Source organism: Equus asinus, chromosome 20 (genome assembly GCF_041296235.1).
Source record: "Equus asinus isolate D_3611 breed Donkey chromosome 20, EquAss-T2T_v2, whole genome shotgun sequence".
In the NCBI taxonomy this organism is placed as follows: domain Eukaryota; kingdom Metazoa; phylum Chordata; class Mammalia; order Perissodactyla; family Equidae; genus Equus; species Equus asinus.
The window spans coordinates 99,490,541-99,509,105 of NC_091809.1; the positions used below are offsets into that span (position 1 = coordinate 99,490,541).

General features: G+C 33.5%; 1 protein-coding gene across 48 annotated transcripts in view; it reads right to left on the minus strand.

The window, feature by feature from the left end:
* SOX6 (SRY-box transcription factor 6) overlaps positions 1 to 18,565 on the minus strand; it is a 571,438-nt gene that overhangs the window by 230,498 nt on the left and 322,375 nt on the right. For 34 of the 48 annotated variants that reach the window (XM_070491207.1, XM_070491211.1, XM_070491203.1 and 31 more), the window contains one exon: positions 9,698 to 9,790. In XM_070491207.1, the coding sequence (XP_070347308.1) occupies positions 9,698 to 9,790 (93 nt within the window). The remainder of the gene's footprint in view (positions 1 to 9,697; positions 9,791 to 18,565) is intronic. The other 14 variants (XM_070491215.1, XM_070491214.1, XM_070491227.1 and 11 more) reach the window with 1 other exon arrangement.

Consider the following 18,565-nt stretch of genomic DNA (forward strand, 5'->3'; position numbering starts at 1 on the left):
TTTTACTTAAAATCTAGGCTGCAATTAGTAATAGTTTTTCTTCTCCATGCTGGTTATAATGTTTATTTTCATCACAGTAATCAGGAAGAAAAAAGTGAAATGTCTTTGTTTTGAATTATATCAAAATGTATGCTCTTTTATTTCGATATGTCACCAAATAGACTAATACATATTTAATGTAATCATAATTGTGAAAGAATACTTTGGATCTTTTTTACTTCTAACCAATTTTGCCTCCTTTCCCGCTCTAGGCTGTAGCTATTGCTAAAATTAGTCTTTTAAAAACAGAATCAATAGGAATATTTTATAATTGGCAACTATTTTTACACATAAGAACATTTTATAATTGAAATTTTTGAAACCAGATATGATTTTAAAGTTTTATGTTTTTAATTATAATAATTAACTACTAAAAAAGAAGTTTCAGACTCTTATTCAATGAATTTAAAATATGATTATGTGGTCAATGTAATAATAACAAAGTACAATTTTAGCCAGTGTTATGTTTATAACCAGAACCTGTTATTAAACTTCAGTTTTTTCTTTTATGTAAACACTGATTTCACTAATTAGATCCAAGTGATCTTTCCCCCAACATATCGATTTCTTTTAATCGCCAACAGTTAACAATGATTCTAATGTATCATAATACTTTAGACCTTAATCATATAGTAATAATTTTTGTCGCTAGATTTTGTTTGAATTTTAATTAAGAAGACCTTGTGTCTCCGACCCCAATTGGGGGCAGGTTTTAATTGCTTGTATGTATATCACACAGACTTCAAAAGAAGTAAAAGATGTTTATAACAGAGTACAAAGGAGAGCTTTGAAATGTCTACAATCATGCAAAGTGGTATAATTTAAAAAACTATGGGTGTTGCTGTGTTATAATGCATATATATTTATAAAACTAGCTGTGGTGTGCATTTATTGTTAGTAAATGGAGTTCACGAGCTCTGCAATAATAACTCACTATTGATTACAAGACGACGGAAAGACTATGTGAAAGGGGCTAAACATGCTATTTGGGGGAAATATTAAGTTTCCACCTTAGTAATTTACTATGTGATTTAGAGCAGTAACTTTTCTTTTCTGAATTTGGGGTCCCTAGATGGAAAATAAGTTGGATTATATCAAAGCTCCTTCAGCTCTAATTTTTTAATATTCTATGATTCTAGATATTACTCTGAAATTCTATGATTACACAGATTTATAGAGAAAATAGTGACAGTCTACTACATTATTTCATATAAACAAGAAAGTGAGAAAATATTATCTGTGCTCTCACTCTCTTTCACAAGTTGGTCTCCAGATCAATACAGCACTTGTCTTAGAAATAACCATTTAAAATTTTCAAAATACATGAAATCTAAATATTGACAGGTTACTGTTTCGACCCTTTTTCCTAATGAGACAGCAAGAATCACGAGGCATGTGAACTTTACTGATTTTATTAGAGTTGAGAAGTGGCAGATGATTCATCTCTAAACGCTTCCAGATTTTTTTAAGGCTCCCTCAGATAAAGAAATTCCTGTAAATTTGTAAATAGAAATTCAAGAAGACTCATTTATAAATGAATATGTAAAGTGTACAGTCATAGCTCTTGAAAAACCCCTCCTAGTCCTCCTGTGATTGCCTACGACAGACAACACCAGTAACCGTGAATTACTATTCCTAAAAACCAGCGTACTCTGTAGAAAGGGCAATGTATGGAATAAGCAATCCGAGTACTTAGATAGAATTTAGGCCCTTCTATAAAAGCGAACAAACTAGAAGAGAGAATTGGCATTTCAGATAGTAACCTGTGACGCAGAACACTAATTCTATGGGAATGCTGTTTGATCCATTCTGACCCTTTGGTGATAACAGCACTGCTAAAGTTACTTCAGGAATAGCCTACACTATTTGATCTTCAAAGATGTATCATGCACTGAAAAAAACCCATGACTTTTGTGTTCCTGTGTGCTCTTCCAAAGATTTATGTTTGCAATCAAAACTATAAATGAAACCAGGCCTCTCAGTAGCACACAGTAGCAATATTATAATAAATTCACATTTTAAATGCAGTATTTGCACCAAGCACAAGTGTAATATGCTTGTACTATTTGATGCAACACAGTTCCTAATTTTACTTCTCTTAGTAACAACCCTAATGAAGTAACAGGGAGTAATGCTCAAAGTCTTTAATAGTAAAGTACGGCAGTAACATTTACACTCTAGAATAAACCCCTTGGACAATTTAGTTGAATAATTACACTAAGTAATTATGTTTCCACAGTGGCTTTGGAAAACATTGGGAATCATTTGCAGAATTTTCTGTTTAAAAGCACTTGTTTAATTTTTTTTTCATATCAGAAAGAGACTGTCATCTTTCTAAGCTTTAGGAAAGCACACCTACAAGTACATCTACTTTAGTCCCTAAATGTAACTACCGAAATGATTAATCATATGTGACCAAGGAAGGAAAGCACTATTTTCCCTATTTTGTTCATATGACATAATTATTTTTTTGTCTTTCTTATCATCTGTGTGTTTGACAAACACAAGCACAAACAGTTTGTGCTAACTCAAACAACCAACATTACTGTTTCTCTGGCACACTGCCCAGGGAGGCGCCCTCACACCGAGGAGGAGATGCCAGCCACAGCATAGAGGGGCATGTGTACAAAACAGGGAGGTTGGCTAAGATTCTCTTATATAAACCACAGAAGGCTAGACCCATCCATGGAGACACAGGATGAATCCTAATGCTCTAGATGTCATTTAGTATGTTGCCATTTGGAAATGCTTCATAACCATAACCATCCTGGCATCCTCACTCCTTTGGTACAGCTCAAACAAACGAACATACACACCAACGCGTTATGGACCCTATCAGTACTTCTGTTTTACTTTGTATCCTTCCGCTATATCAGTCTCCCCTCTCTCTCATTCAGGAATAGGTCAAGATAAATACTACTTTAGAGAGAAAATGTATTACCTATACCCAGTCCTACTTTGCTATAATGCCTTACTTATGTAGAAAAGGATAAAAGTGGAACTCTTTTGGCTGGTTGTGAGTCGTGGGAGGGAGGAACAGCCCAGAGTCCACCTTCCCTTTGTCCCCACTGCAGAATTCTAAGACTCTGAAGAATCTGAGGACCACTCTGTATTGTGTTAAACAGAGGCTTTAGAGACCAGGATTCAAACCTTACCTCCACAGCTTTCTAAGTTACCCAAGCAAGCCCCTTAATTTCTCTTAGTCTCTTTTTACTCATATGTAAAATCAATATAATAATATTTTCCTCGCTGGGTTGTTAAAAGGATCAAATAAAATAATGTGGATGTTTCAGTACTTCATTTCCTTTGTAAACAATAAACCATCTTACAAAAGTACTTACTATACTACTTATTGAAAGCAAATAGATAATATTTGAGGATCAGTCTTATAATTAAGAAAATATAATAAACACTAGTATTAATTTTGAAGAAACCTTAGGAGGTCATGAAGATAACATTCCATCAGAGTAGGAATATCCTCTACAACATCTCCGTTTAAAATTTTCCACAGCTGAATTTCCACTGATTTTATTTCATTAATTTGGCCATTCATCCAACAAATATTTATTGAACACCTACTATATTCGAGTCACTCTCTCTTAAAGCAGTCCAATGCATCAATGTCAGATAGTCATTAATTGTTTCTAAGTTCTTTTGTACATTAAGAACACTTTCCCTATTACCTTAACCCCCTAAAACAACACAAAACAAATCTTATCCTCTTCTAGTCAATAAAACTTCAACCACCTAACATGTATTAGGCCAAACTTCCCTAGGTCTTTAATTACTATTCATATTACATGTTCAAGATTCTTCACCATTCTAGCTGCTTCCAATAAATTCTAATTGACAACAGATCCCTTAAAAATATGGTACCCCAATTAGAACACAGATGTCACTTCAGATGTAACCAGACCAAGGAAAAGGTCTAACAATTTTATGCTGTATTTCATTAAGTTCTTCATAATAAAGTTATTTAGCAATACTTGTAATAATGTTAACCTGGTTTAAACATTGCTTTGAGATTACTGCTATTAAATTTATGCCATTTACAGCACTCTATCCTCAATGCTGCTACTGGAAAGGAGGCTATGTATGGAAACATGGTAGGGGGTTAGGGATTGGATTTTCTCTTTAAAAATATTAGACACGACTCAGATACAGGTACATTGAAACTCTATGGTTCATTGTTTCTCAAACTTCAACAATATTTCAACTTCTATTGAGGAGTTTCAGAAATATTGCTTTATTTCATTTAAATAAACTTTTACTTGAAAGCACTGGGTTTTTTTAAAGTAAAACCTAAAAAGGAGATTATTAATGTACTGTTTCTTTTTTTCTTTTCTTTTTTTCCCTAAGGAAGATTTGACCTGAGCAAACATCCATTGCCAATCCTGCTCTTTTTTCCCTTGAGGAAGATTAGCCTTCAGTTATCATCTGTGCCTATCTTCCTCTATTTTTTTTTTTTTGTATGTAGGACACCACCACAACACAGCTGGTGAGTGGAGTAGGTCTGCACCCAAGATCTGGCCTGAGAACCCAGGCCACCCAAGCTGAGCACATGGAAATTTAACCACTCCACCATGGGACCAGGCCTAATGTACTGTTCCTTAATATGTGGTGATATTAAGCTCACTGGGTTGAAGATTCATTTTTCAATACTGCTCCTATCCATTCCACTGCCCACACTTTAATTCTCCCTCTGGCACCTAACCCAGCACATAGAATTTTCCAGTGGTATGATAAAAGCTATGTTTGCTCCCTTTCTCAGCTTCATTACACTCTTGATTCCAAAAGAAGACATAAAGTTAAGAATGATATATAACTTAAGATCAATTAGAAAATAATATAAATATCGACCATTTAGAAAATAATTACGATGACAATTCTAAAAGCTCAAATGTATGGGACACCTAAAGCTATTTCTACAAACATATTCATGGCCAACAGTGCCTCTATTATTAAATAAAAAATGTTCTAAATGAATTATTTAATTTAGGAAGTTAGAGAGTATCGGAAAACAAACAAAAGTAAAAGTATAAGGAAAACAAGGAAGGGAAAAATAGTAAAGGTAAAAGCAAGATGAAGCAGCCAGCACATGAAAAGCAGAACTGACAAATCCAAAAACCGAGTCCTTACTGGGGCATGGAGACGAGAGATGAGCAGGAAAACTGCTGGCAAGTAAAATTGAGGGGCAAAAGGGAAAGAACATAAATATGCAGAATTTAAAATGAGATATCTAACAGCAAATAAATAGAAAACAAAATCAGCAATACTGTATTTTAAATCAATACTGATGTATTTGAAAATCATGAAATACACAATTTTCTGGGAAATTTTTTTTCCTGGCAAAACTGACTTAAAGAGAAGTAGAAAATGTAAAAAAGCAATTATCTCCAAAGAAATCTCTAGGCCTAGATGTTTTATGAGTATATTCTTTCAGATTTTCAAGGAATAAGAATTCCCATATTATCTATTCTATATTTTACATAGCCTAGAAAAGAAGGAAAAGCTTTACAATTCAACTATGAACTCTGGTACTAACAATCAACAAAGATGGTACAAATAAAGAAAAATAAAAACTAATCTCATTTATGATTACAGATGCAAAAATAACTGTAGTATGAGCAAATAAAATTATGCAGTACATTAAAAAAAGACTACACCATGACTAATCAGGGTTTATTTCATCAGTAAATTTGAAAAACAAATAAGATATACCATAAAATAAAATGCAATTTCTCATAGAAACTCCTAATAAACTATGAGTAGAATTTTTTTTAATGATAAAGAATATCTTAAATCAATAGTCAACATAATACTTAATGGTGAAATATTCAAAACAATTCCATAAATTAAAAACTACATGAAACACCTGCTATCACCTGTATTACTTAACATTATTCTTGACATTCTAGGCAGTGTAATAAGAGAAGGGGTGAAAAAAAGCGACATACAACTGCCAAAAAAGAGGAGAAAACACAACAGCTGAAATATGACAGAGCTAATAAGTTTGATAAAGAGGAAGTTATAAAATGAACCAGCAAAATTCACTATCATCCCTAAATATAGTAACAAAAAGAAAACAGAAGAATATCTCACTCACAAGAGCAAGAAAAAATATTAAATATTATAGAGAAAGATTAAAGGAAATGTGCAGAATCTGTATTTAAAAAACAAAACACTGTTGAGGGACATAAAATAATTGAATAAATGATTTTGAATGGGAAGGGTCAGTACTATAAAGATGTCAGTTTACCCCATCGTTTCATATAAATGTAATATAATCCTTTAAAAGATCACTTTGGAATTTTAATTAACAACTTACAATAATATAAACTTTAGGAAGTATGAAAACACCTTAAAGAAAAATTATGAATGTGGTCTTCAATGCTTGCTTTTCAAAGACACTCTAAAGCTACAGTGATTAGTGTAGCATAGCAAACAACATCAATAGGCAATTCACAAAGGTAGAGACAAATAAATTAATGTAAAACTCTTCTTTCTCAATAATAATCAAAGAAATTCAAATTAAATCAGCAATAATATATTATTTTCCCCTATCAAACTGGCAATAAATCTGTAAGGTAATAATACTTCTTATTGAGGCAAAAGAATACTTACAGACACAGCTGATGAAAGCACAGAGTACTACACCCTTTCTGAAGGGCAAAGTGGCAGTATGAATTAAAAGCCCTTTTTTTGTGTGTCTGTGATGAAGACTGGCCCTAAGCTAACATCTGTTGCCAATCTTCCTATTTTTGCTTGAAGAAGACTGTCATTGAACTAACATCTGTGCCAATCTTCCTATACTTTACGTGGGATGCCACCACAGTGTGGCTTGACAGGCAGTGCTGGGTCCGTGCCTGGGATCTGAACCTGCGAACCCTGGGCAACCTAAGCAGAGTACATGAACTTAACCACTACGTCACCAGGCTGGCCCCAAAAGCCTTTTTAAACAATAACACTTTTTAAAAAAGAACCGAGGAATTTCACTTTTTAGAAATATATCCTAAGAAAATAACTACTAATTACTACTGAAATGTATTAAAATGTTATCCATGTTCAAGGTTTTCTTTACAATGACAAAAAATAAAAACAACTTAAAACTTGAATAAAAGACTCATTAAATTATGAGAACCTCACTTTATGCAACATTTTCTGCAAATAAAAATAATATTTTAGAAGATGACCTAATCACAAGGACATTTACAATATAGCGTTAATAGGAAAAATGGATTACAAAAGAATAGTAAATGGATGATTCCAATTTTAAGGAAAAAAATTTTAAATGTATATGCATAAATTAAGATGGAAAGGATATACAATATAATACAAGTAGAATTAAAGGATGATTTTATTTTCTTTTGTATGTATTTCTAAACTTCGTACAATAAATATATATGAATTTTGTAATGAGGGAAAATAATGAGGTATGAAAAATACACACTGCTTGAGATATAATATTAAATACTGATAACCCACAATAGTATGTATTTCTTGGAAATAGTATTTAGATCACTTTAAAATTTCATAATAACTGTAACTAACTTAGGTGGGTAATAACTGGCCTGATCTCACCTAGACTAAAAATGTATGCTGAGTTTTAGCAGTGGTTAAATCTATTTGAATACTACTTTAACTAAATTTGTTTTCATTTTTTTGTTACATTATTGGTATATTTTCTGTATAATGTTTGTGGTGACAAAATACTAGGATGTAAGAAGAGACAATTACGTAGAGTAAATCAAAATGAAAAATTTAGTAAGAATCTTATCTTCTATGCCCATAAAACTGAGTAGCACACAAAAGAAAGTTCACATATCACACACAGAATCCAGAAAAAAAAAGTTAAAGAATTTGAAAAGCCTAATTTTGCATCTGTTTCACTTTTGAGATTTATACATTTTGACTATCTAAGACTAGCACAGTTTTTGCATTTTAAATTCATAATTAGAATTAAAAATAAAGTAAGATGGAAAGTGTATGTGTGGGGGCATAACCCAAAGCATAAAAATTCGATGCTGAATCATAACATAATAAAATGTTAGCTTCCACATTACTAAGAGAACGCAAGACCCCGTCATTCATGCCAGCAAAAGCTTGCCTTTGCATAAACCATTTCTGTTCTCACTCTTATAAAACCAATGACTTTGGAAAGGGAAGAAAACACAGAATGACGTGCAAAGTAGCACACACCATGTTACTGCAGCTGGATAAAGAATATGTCACTAATGACTTTCTTTCCACCCGTCACTTATAAGTTGTTTCTTTTTTTTTTTTTCCAAAATAGCAATTGGCCTTTATGAGTACAAAACAGAAGCAGTGAAATTCAAAATAATATCTAATTTCCACTTGATTTTGATACTGTATTAGTTAATGGAATGAGTTATTAATTATTCCTTAGGAAAGAGATGACTTCCTTTTCTCTTCATTTGAGTTGAACATAACATGCCTGAACACTAGGCAATTTTCTGTAATAAATTCAAAATAATATTTTCATCAGATAGTTATTTCCAAATGTTCATCTTAAATGAGATATTATCCTTGACAGTAGAAAGATTCACCTGCAGTTGTTTGATAAATTCAGAAAACTAAAGTAATTAAGTTCCCAAATTGTTAGTGCAAGTCAGAGTGTTGACTCTCTGTCTGTAAGGAACAACTGATAGAATTAATTGACAACCATGGATTGTATTCATGATACCAAAAACTAGTAATACAGTACTTCATCTCCATAAAAGACTCAATAAGAGAGTTAGGCAAGAAGCATCACTTCTTGACTGATAGGGTAATTTAATTCTGTAATGAATTAGGAGTTTTCCACTTCTTTACATGTTTCAGAATAATAACATCAATAACATATCGTCAAAAATAAAGATGCTCATCCTCATCAGGGTCAGAGGTCATGAAAAATTAAATCCTGTGAAATCTGTTTGAGATTAATCAACCGATGATGCTATGGGCACGCTAATAACAAATGCAACTTACTCTCGTGAGTGCTTTCTTAAGCGCCAGGCACTGTTCTAAAAGCTTTACATGTATTAACTTTCTTAATGAGCCTACGAGGTAAGTACTGTTAGTACCCCCACATTAGATATGAGGAATTCGAGACATAGAAAAGTTCAAGGACTTGCCCAAAGTCACTCATCTAGTAAGTGACAATAGCCAGGATTTGAACAAGGTAAACAGGCCTCAGAATCCACCCATAAACCATTATGTGCAGCACATTCTATAAACTCCTTTTTCATAGGTGATGCAGCTGACCCTTTTTGATAAGAAGAAATTCAAATTAATGATTTGGATTTATAAATTGAGCTATTATTATGATTTCAAGAGGAAGGACAAAATTATCTTTAACTTAATTTGTTCTTCATCTTTTGACATGACTTTTTTTTTCTTTTTCATACTTTTTTGTTAAGTAAATTAACGAAGCAGCTTATTCTATAAGTTATGTGTTTATAGGCTAATAAAAACAGCAAATATTTCATTCTGTAAACCTTACAAAGCATAAACGTTCAGGGACACACTATACATTCCCCTCTCATATATAAATTAATATGAGAAGTAAGAACTTAATGTTAGGGTACAGAAGATCAGCAAACGTGTTGTAACACAAAATATCTCTATATTGATATTTTTGATATTTTGTATATTGTACCTTTAATTTCTCCAAGAAGTTCACTGGTATTTAGTCTTTCCATTTTTTCCTTCCAATCTTTTGAAAGTAGTTTTTCCATGCAGGAGGAATCTACTAAAATAAAAAAGTAAGTATTAAAATATTACATATACGTTTTACAAGTATTAAAATATTACAAATCCAGAAGGCTAGTTTATGGAAAAATTCTCTCATTTAAAAATGATCAAAGCTATTTTTTGTTGTTGTTTTAACCCTGGGATACAAACAATTATATTACTCTAATATAAAATACCACCACTAAATTTATTTTTACCAGAAGATTATTTAAACTATTCCCAGGAAAACAACAATGTTCAATAATCTTATCTTGGTATTATAATTCTATTAATATTCGGTCAGGATTTATCATTTCTTAGACTGATAGGACAGAAAAAGGGCTCTTTCCTAGGGGATATTACTCCTTTTAATCCAGGTGAATTTTTTTAAGTCCAAGCAAAGTTCATGTACTATTCAAGGAAGAATGACAAATCTTCAAGGGAGAAGAGACCACTCAACCTGTAACTACTTGGTCCTTAAAACAGAAATAAACACATGGCAACTTTTGTAAAAATACCCATTTAGAGCAAAATGCAAAGAAAATAAAGTCACCATGTTCTCTTTCCCCCAGCAATGAAAACCGCTAAAACTTTTATATAAAAAGAGATGCATATTCTTTTCAAGAACATACTTATTTAAACACTATTTGCCCTACTGCATTTCTAAACAGCATACTAGATCATATGGAGTGATTACACTTCTTTCTATACAGATTCATAAAGGTTACAGAAATTTAAACTTCAGAATGTTCCAATAGTTAGCAAATTTTTCTCCATGAGTTATTTTTTCTATCTATTCGGATGAATTTGCAATAGGAGCTACTGCTTACAACTATTTACATGTATCTTTTAAGCCTCAAATCTCAACAAATAGGCTGTTTCCAAAAGGGAATGCAGATTTAAATACTAAATCCTTAGTGCAAAACATACTCCCATTAAACTTTAACATTCCAAGTGTCAAATTCTGATAACTTCTTTTTAAAATTATACTTAAAATGGTTACTCCAATTCCAAATGCCTTTCCTCTCCCGTATCAGTACCTATCTCTTCAGCATTTTCCCTTTCGTTTTTTTCTCCAACTTCTAAATCCTCCTTGAATTTTTCAGAATGACAGTAAGGTCAAGATGGATCTAAAGGGTTTTAGAAACTAGATAAGCTTTAGAAAAAAGACAGTGAGCCGTGGGTAAGAGATGAGAAGACCACTGCATGGGTAGAAAGTATTGGTGAAAACAATTAACATTTGTCCGCGACATGATCAATCAATCAAGGAATGGATGGAATCCAGATCAGTCTGTCTTGAAAGGGCTGATGAAGAACAACCATACTAGCTTGCTATCATGAAGCTAAAGTTCTTTCTAAATAGAAGTCAGCTTGATTCTATTAAGTGAAAGCTCCCTGCCCCTTCTCTTACTTCTTCCCCTCTTTCCTTCCATTCTTTCCTATTATTTTCTTAAGCTTCAACAAGTGATCTGCCACTGTGATTAAAAACTGGATTCTGAATGACCTTCCAATAGGCCCTATATGCATATGCATATGTTCAGTTTGTATTTAATTTCCAAAATGGTCTCTTGCTATTTTTATTTTAAATTCAGAAATAAGGCATATACTTTGTTCTATAAGTATTGTTTTTACACTAACATCATACAAAAGATACTACTAAGTTTGACAGTTAAAAAGCAAATCTTCAAAGCCATGCCTATCAGAGATTACTTTTTTCAAATCAGGTTTGAATTTCTGAGAGAGATTGATATAAAGCAGATCATGGATAATAAATAGACAAAATGTCTTAAATTTCCTATCCTACCCAGTTTTGTTACTTTTTTTTTTACCCTTTCATATGTGTTATAACATTGCACTAAACTGATAATTACTGATATAAATGCTAAAGCATAACTTTCTGGTTAAAATTTGAGTTGAGAGAATATATAATAATGGTCAAAGACAAAAAGCCCAATTTATGAGTAATGATCACAAATTCAGAGTAAGTTCATAAACTAGGATTAGATACACACTAAATGTAAAACAGGCTAAAATATGTCCCTCATTTCTATAAATAGACCTGAAATCTTTCAGAGCTCCAGGAAAAGAATGCTGAAACTCCATGGGAGAAAAATAGAACTATATGGACAACAGGAACACATACTCCAACACAAATCAAACCTGTGGACACAGCTTTACAAAAAAGCTACTCATTCATAAAATGGTTAATAAATTCAAAGCATTTCACATTCCTATTAGAAAATTAATCCTCAACATAATGCTGAGTTAATCTAGCTATCTGAGTTCCCATTTCAGTAGAAGAAACTGAGGGGAAAAAATAAAACAGCCTTTGCACGTCTATATTTATAGCCCATGAAAATATTTAGTAACAATCACTGATTGCCTTTATCTATGGGACAATAAAGTCACTACATACAAATTTATCAACGTTTTATCTCAATCCTGAGAGATTTCAGGAAGATTCAAAACTCTGAGGAAATCTCTTGAAAAACTCAGCTTTCTCACCTAATTATCTGACGCCAATCCTCCAAGGGCATAGCACTATTAGTACTAAGCATGCTTCATACTGTAATGGAAAGCAAGAGAGGGGCAGGAGAAAAGACTAGAGAATGCAGACTGTTAACAAATATCACATAGACAGAGGACATTACTGCCACCACCAAGAGGTTCCTGACTTGAAATGAGGAAAGAAGTCATAGATAAAATTATACTTGAAAATTTATATTTTCAAATTTCCCACCTAAAACAATATCCAGGTAAGGGTGCAAATTAAAAGTAAGTATTCATCCTCCTTGTGCCACAACTTTCAACTACATTAATAGGACACTAGCTTTACAGAGGCGATCGATCAGATCAGACTTTGCCCCATTCTGATCATGCACAAATGCAAAAACCAAAGAGGTCAAAATAAGTAAAGAGGTCCAGTGTGCGTCATGTACACAGAAAGAGTAAGACTATGCAGAGTGGCTCTAACTCAGTAGTCACGCAGGATTCCAAATGGGAAAAAAGACTAAACATCACCCAGATATTCTTGGATTATTTTACACAGATAAATATGTTTTACGCAATTGACTCGAAAACAACTTATATAGTTATGGTGGTGCTACAGCCCTCAAAACAATGAAACAATATACAGTATATTTTATTATCTGAGCCTGATTATTCATGTTTTAGTATTTTGACTAAGTCATCTTCAGCTAAAAAACAGGAGAGGAACTACATACCTTTTGGAAATCAAGATAAAGAACCACAACATTATAGCATAAAAAATGTCACCATAATATGTATATATTAAAAATAAGTGTAAGCCACAACACTTCAGTATAAACATGGAAAATCCCAAAATTAATTCCTCTTACTTTGAAAGAATTAGTGTCAATAAACCAATACACACTCAATGAAATGCAGGACTTTATTATATTTATCTTGTCTAATTTTTATAAATAATGTGATTAAAACAGGACTATCAAAAATCAAGAGATAGACATCAGTTCTCATATTTTAATAAAAGATGTAAAAAGTTTTGATATAAATTAATTCTCAATTGCATAGTTTTCTTTTCCTTTGCAAATTTAAGTTTTTCTCTTTCAAGAAACTTCTTCTAAGGAAAAAAGGAAAGACAGAATTCAGAACTATTTTTTCACAAATATCCTGCATAATGGATTGCAAAGCAATGTTTCTGCTGCCTAAGTACCTAGTTCCAGTCCAGGTAAGTCAAGAATGCTTTTTCATGCTAATAACTAATTTCATAGGACAAGCGAAATTTGAAGTGAGAGTATGTAATATATTTATCTGCTAATCTCTATTATGATATTTTAGGAACAACTTAAAATTATTCCCAGCTAAACAAAGATGCATTGGCATTAATTCCTGCACAATTAGCAGTATTAATTCTGCACAAAATAAAAGCATTTCAAATGAGTCCAAGAGAGTAAATAAAGAAATCATCACTGAAACTAAAGCATGGGGAATATGAAAGGGTAATGAAAAAAATTTTTTTGTACTTTAGAACAATTTACCTATGAGTAAACACTTATCATTATTCCTTTGCCTCAAAGTGGTATTTAAAGTTAGAAATGCTACAATATTAGAAACATGACAGAAAATATCTTCAAAATATTTTAGTAAGGGAAAACAATGACTGCTGTCCCTGTATGCAGATTGCCTACTGCTTTATTAACTCTTTTAAGAAAATATTAAAGTAATTCCTTTTATTTGTACCATAGGAATCATAAATTTCAAATTCAATGAAATTTCTATGTATCCAAGAACAATGATAACTTATCAAAAGTACCCTTGACCTTGGTTTACAGTTTACAACGAATTCTGAGAATGTATATTTATATCCCTACTGATCATCCATCCCACAGTTTTCATTAGGAAACAGAGATGCACATGCCAGTTACTGTACATTTTTCCACAGTGACAAGTGCTCCACAATACAGTGGGATAAAATTGGAGCTTGGAGAGCTTGAAGAGCACTCTTAAATTTTAATTAAAACCCTCCAAGCTCACTAAAAATAATTAGACACTAAAATGTGCCAGTTTTATTTTGAAGTCACTATAATGTACGAAGCACACTGCCTGACGACTGCTCATACTCTCTCCTCTCTCTCTCCCTCTCTCCAATGAAACAACTGATTTTCCAAATACGAACAAGGGGGTATAAATAGAGGCTGTTTTCAGGCCTGCTCTTCATGCTGAAAAGCAGACAGAAAAGACAGCAGAGAGAGTTTTTCAGACTGCACCAAACGAACCTAGAATAACTTGCCTAACCAAGAGTTTGAATCCTGACAAACTCTAGATAAAATTCAGTCTGCAAGGAACACCACGAGTTATATCACTGATCTTTTTTGATCCAAAAGCCAAACCTTTAACCTCTTAAATGTTTTTGCTATCTTAAAATATCTCATACAATGCTATATTCCATCCTATTTTTAGCCAAGCAGCAAGAGAAAGCATGCCTTTCCCATACAGCAGGGCAATGATATAAACATCAACACAGATGCTCTGCCAGGAAGAGCTGGACTTCTCAAGCACTTGATCATTAAGGAATGCACCAACTGTTTTGGATAATCTCGTGCCAGCTCCCCTTTTGCTCCACACTCCCCTCTGGGAGTGGCCAATCTTGTCCTGGTCCTAATTTTTCATTTTACTCCTCCATAGCCCCCCCCATGCCCGAAAAGATGAGAATGGCATTTATGCCTAGCAATGAAAAAGCAGGCTCACTTCCCCAAACAGACCAAAACTTTAAAACAATTAACCCTCCCTTCTTCTTTCAGATAAATTACTAAGTATAAAATGCAATCTGTTTCCTTTGTTTATTCAATATGAACAATTTGTAAATGACTCAAGGATAAAATTCAGAAAGTGTTGTGCTAAATTAGAACCATTATAAACATGCTAATGACTCAATGCTCGAGTAAAACATGCAAGATCGGTGTGAAGAAATAGATTTAGTTCCTGTGAAATTCTGTTGTGCTGCCTTAAAACAATTTGGTCATTAAATCAGATATATTCCTTCCAGGAAAAATGTTAATTCTACAACCACTTTACTAGATAATATACTGTGAGTGTGTGTGTGTACGTATGTGTGTGTGTGTCAATTGGAGCTATTGGAAATGTCATTAGAACTGCTAGATGCAAGATTTTGGCACGTTCATAGGGCAGAAAAAGACCCACATTTGAAGCCTGCCAGAAATACACACACAGACATCATCACATTAGGTGAATATTCTCTCTTTGCACTGTTTTTATCTACTGAAGTCTTGGATAATCTTTTATAGAAACTCCTTAAAATCGGCACTTAACATACATTGACGGAAGTCACTTTGTTCTATATTTGCAGGTAAGAGGTATGTCTTTCATCTGCTTTCCAAGTCTGCTTAGCAGCTAGAACAATATCAAGGGGATCATTCAAAATGAAATTCCTCTCCCATATCCACCAAAGTACAACTGCTACCAACGCCAATATGGAAAAAGAGGGAAATATCCAGCAGGTGATTCAAACGCTCCCAGCCTGCGGCTGCAGCTGAGAGACTTGAGTGATCATAAGGAATATTACCCCCATTTCAGAAATGAGGAAACAGAGTCAAGATAAGGAAGTCACTTGCCTTGCCCAAGGTCCAACAATTGGTAACAGAGCCCTGACTCCAGTTAAGTGCCGGTTTTACTGGCATGACTGACCATTATTTGAATATCAGTTTTATAGTCTATAATGTAGGATCTAGTAGTAGAAAATGGATACTTATATCTATCACTAATTGCTTCAGGTATGGAGCGAAGCACTCTATGCTTTGGGAAGGGGTGCTGAAAATTCAAGGTATTGCAGTGGAAGTCAATAGTACTCAACAGCCAATTCTCCCATATACACTCCATTATGCTGGTCTTCCTATTCCTCTATATTACCTTTTTCATAATGCCTTATCTTGTTTGAACTAAGAGCTTTCCTTTCCCAATATGATTCACTAAGGAATAGTTAAGATGCTGTTTAAAAATACTGCTAAACTTGAAAAGTAATCCCTTCCACATTAGGTTTTATCTTCATGTACAAGAAGCAAATGTGCAGCCTGAGGCCTTCGTTTTTCACTGTAGCTCATTGCCCATGACACCTTCAAATTTACCACAATTTTAATGGAGTAAATATGTTCCATTAGAAACTACAGTTGTCCATATTGATAAAATATTACTCATCATGACATCCTCTTATGACCCTGTTTTCTGCTGCTCCATTGCCAAAGGCTAAGGCATTAAAACCATATTAACATGGGTCACTGCTCTTTGGGTTGTACAAATGTTTGATTTCATGTTTACTTTTTCAAATACGTATTTAACTGCTTTTTTAAAAACTGTATTGGACTGTGGAAATAATAATTTTTGCATGCCCACTGTGTCCTATATTCCTTCTTTTGGTTTCTTTGGGGAAATGTTTCTGACAGCCACTACTGTCCTGATGGAGTTGTCAGTCACAGGGCTCTGCTGCCTGCCTCCTACTGCTCCTCCTAGCCACTCAGAGAGGAATTTCAGCCAGTCAGAATTCTCTGCTGGAACATCTAGAAAGGCTCTCTTCCACTCAGGTTGGAACCTATAAGCATGTGGGCCTAGGATTGGTGTAACAATCCTCCTAGGCACATGGAGAAAGCCTGTCTGCAATAATAGCGAATGAAGCCAACAATACAAGGAAAGGTGGAGAAGAGCAGAGATAAGAACAGATAGAGAAAAAAATCTTTACATCTTGTTAGCACGCTTACATCCAAAAATAGCTAAAACCAAATTCTGCTCCTTGACTTCTTGGTGGTATAAACCAATATATTCCTGTTTTTGCTTAAGCTAGTTTGACTTGGGTTGCTGCCAGTTGCAACTTAAAAAAAAATCTAAACAATATGAAAACCATAACAAAAACTGTCATATACACTCAAACGTATTATGTTCCAAATTTTAACACACCAGAAACCACCAATCCATTAACTCATACTAACAAGTTAGAACGTTAATTATTCAAACCCGAAATAAATCTCTTGCTTTATTATTGAAAGATACGCAAAGACTTGAAGGTAAACTGTTACAGGTTTGCCATTTGCAATTATTTAGCTATGTGAATTAGGATTTTCTGAATATGATGCAAAGGAAAGAAAATACAGCAGAAATAAAGTTGAGGCTGAGGCTCTCCAGAATCTGGCCGTAGTGATTCATCTGCTATTATTCTCCTATATGAAACTCCTCCTCTGTTCAAATGAGTACACCAAACGTATCTTACTCTCCTGTACATTCCTGGTGCTTTTTCACTTTCAGATCTTTGCTCATGACATCCTCCTGACCTAAGGTCTCCCTGCTTCTTGATGCCTATGAAAAACCCTCCTATTCTGCAGTGCCTACATTAAATACCACCTCCTCAATTATGTCTTGATTCATCGCTTCAAACATAAATTCTCATCCTCTGAAAGCCAAATAACACTCGCTGAACACATGCTCTCTGTCAGGCACTGCGCTTTTTATATTCTTTTCATGTACCAACTCATTAACTCTGAACTTTACAACTCTTTCTTCTACATCTACCACTGCTATTACTTACCAGTTTTACCATAATATAACTAAGTATATGGCCAATTCACACCACACTATGCTAACTAAACATTCAGTTCCTTGATGGTCAGAGAATGTTCCTGATACTACTGTGTCTTCTTCCATAATGCTTAACCCAGGAGGCTTCACATAGTAAGACTAAAACAAATTCCTTAAGATATTTCTAAGAGATCACTTTTTTGTGTCAAGCAGCAACAGAACTACTATTTTTTAAATTAACTATATTGATGTATAATTTACTATACATCATATAATAAATGAAGCCATTTTAAATGTAAATTTGATGAATTTTGTCAAATTACACATTCACGTAGCTGCCACCCAAAAGAAGATATAGAACATTTCCAAAAAGTTATCTTGTGCTCCCTTTCGGTCAGTTATCCATACTCCTAGCCCCAGGCAAACACTTATCTGCTTCTTATTACCACAGGATAGTATTGCCTACTCTTGACTTTCATAAAAATGAAAGTATACAGTACCTACCTTTTTGGATATAGATTCTTCCAATTCTAAAATTTTTGAGATTCAACCGTGCTGCAGCACGTGTTCGTAATTTGGTCCTTTTTGTTAATGGGTAGATTTCCATTGAATAAATACACCACAATTTGTTTATCCATTCATCTGTTTGTGGACATGTGGGTTTCTCCCAGTTTGGGGTTACTAGAGATAAAGCTAATATGAAAATTTTTTCATGTCTTTTTATGAATGTCTT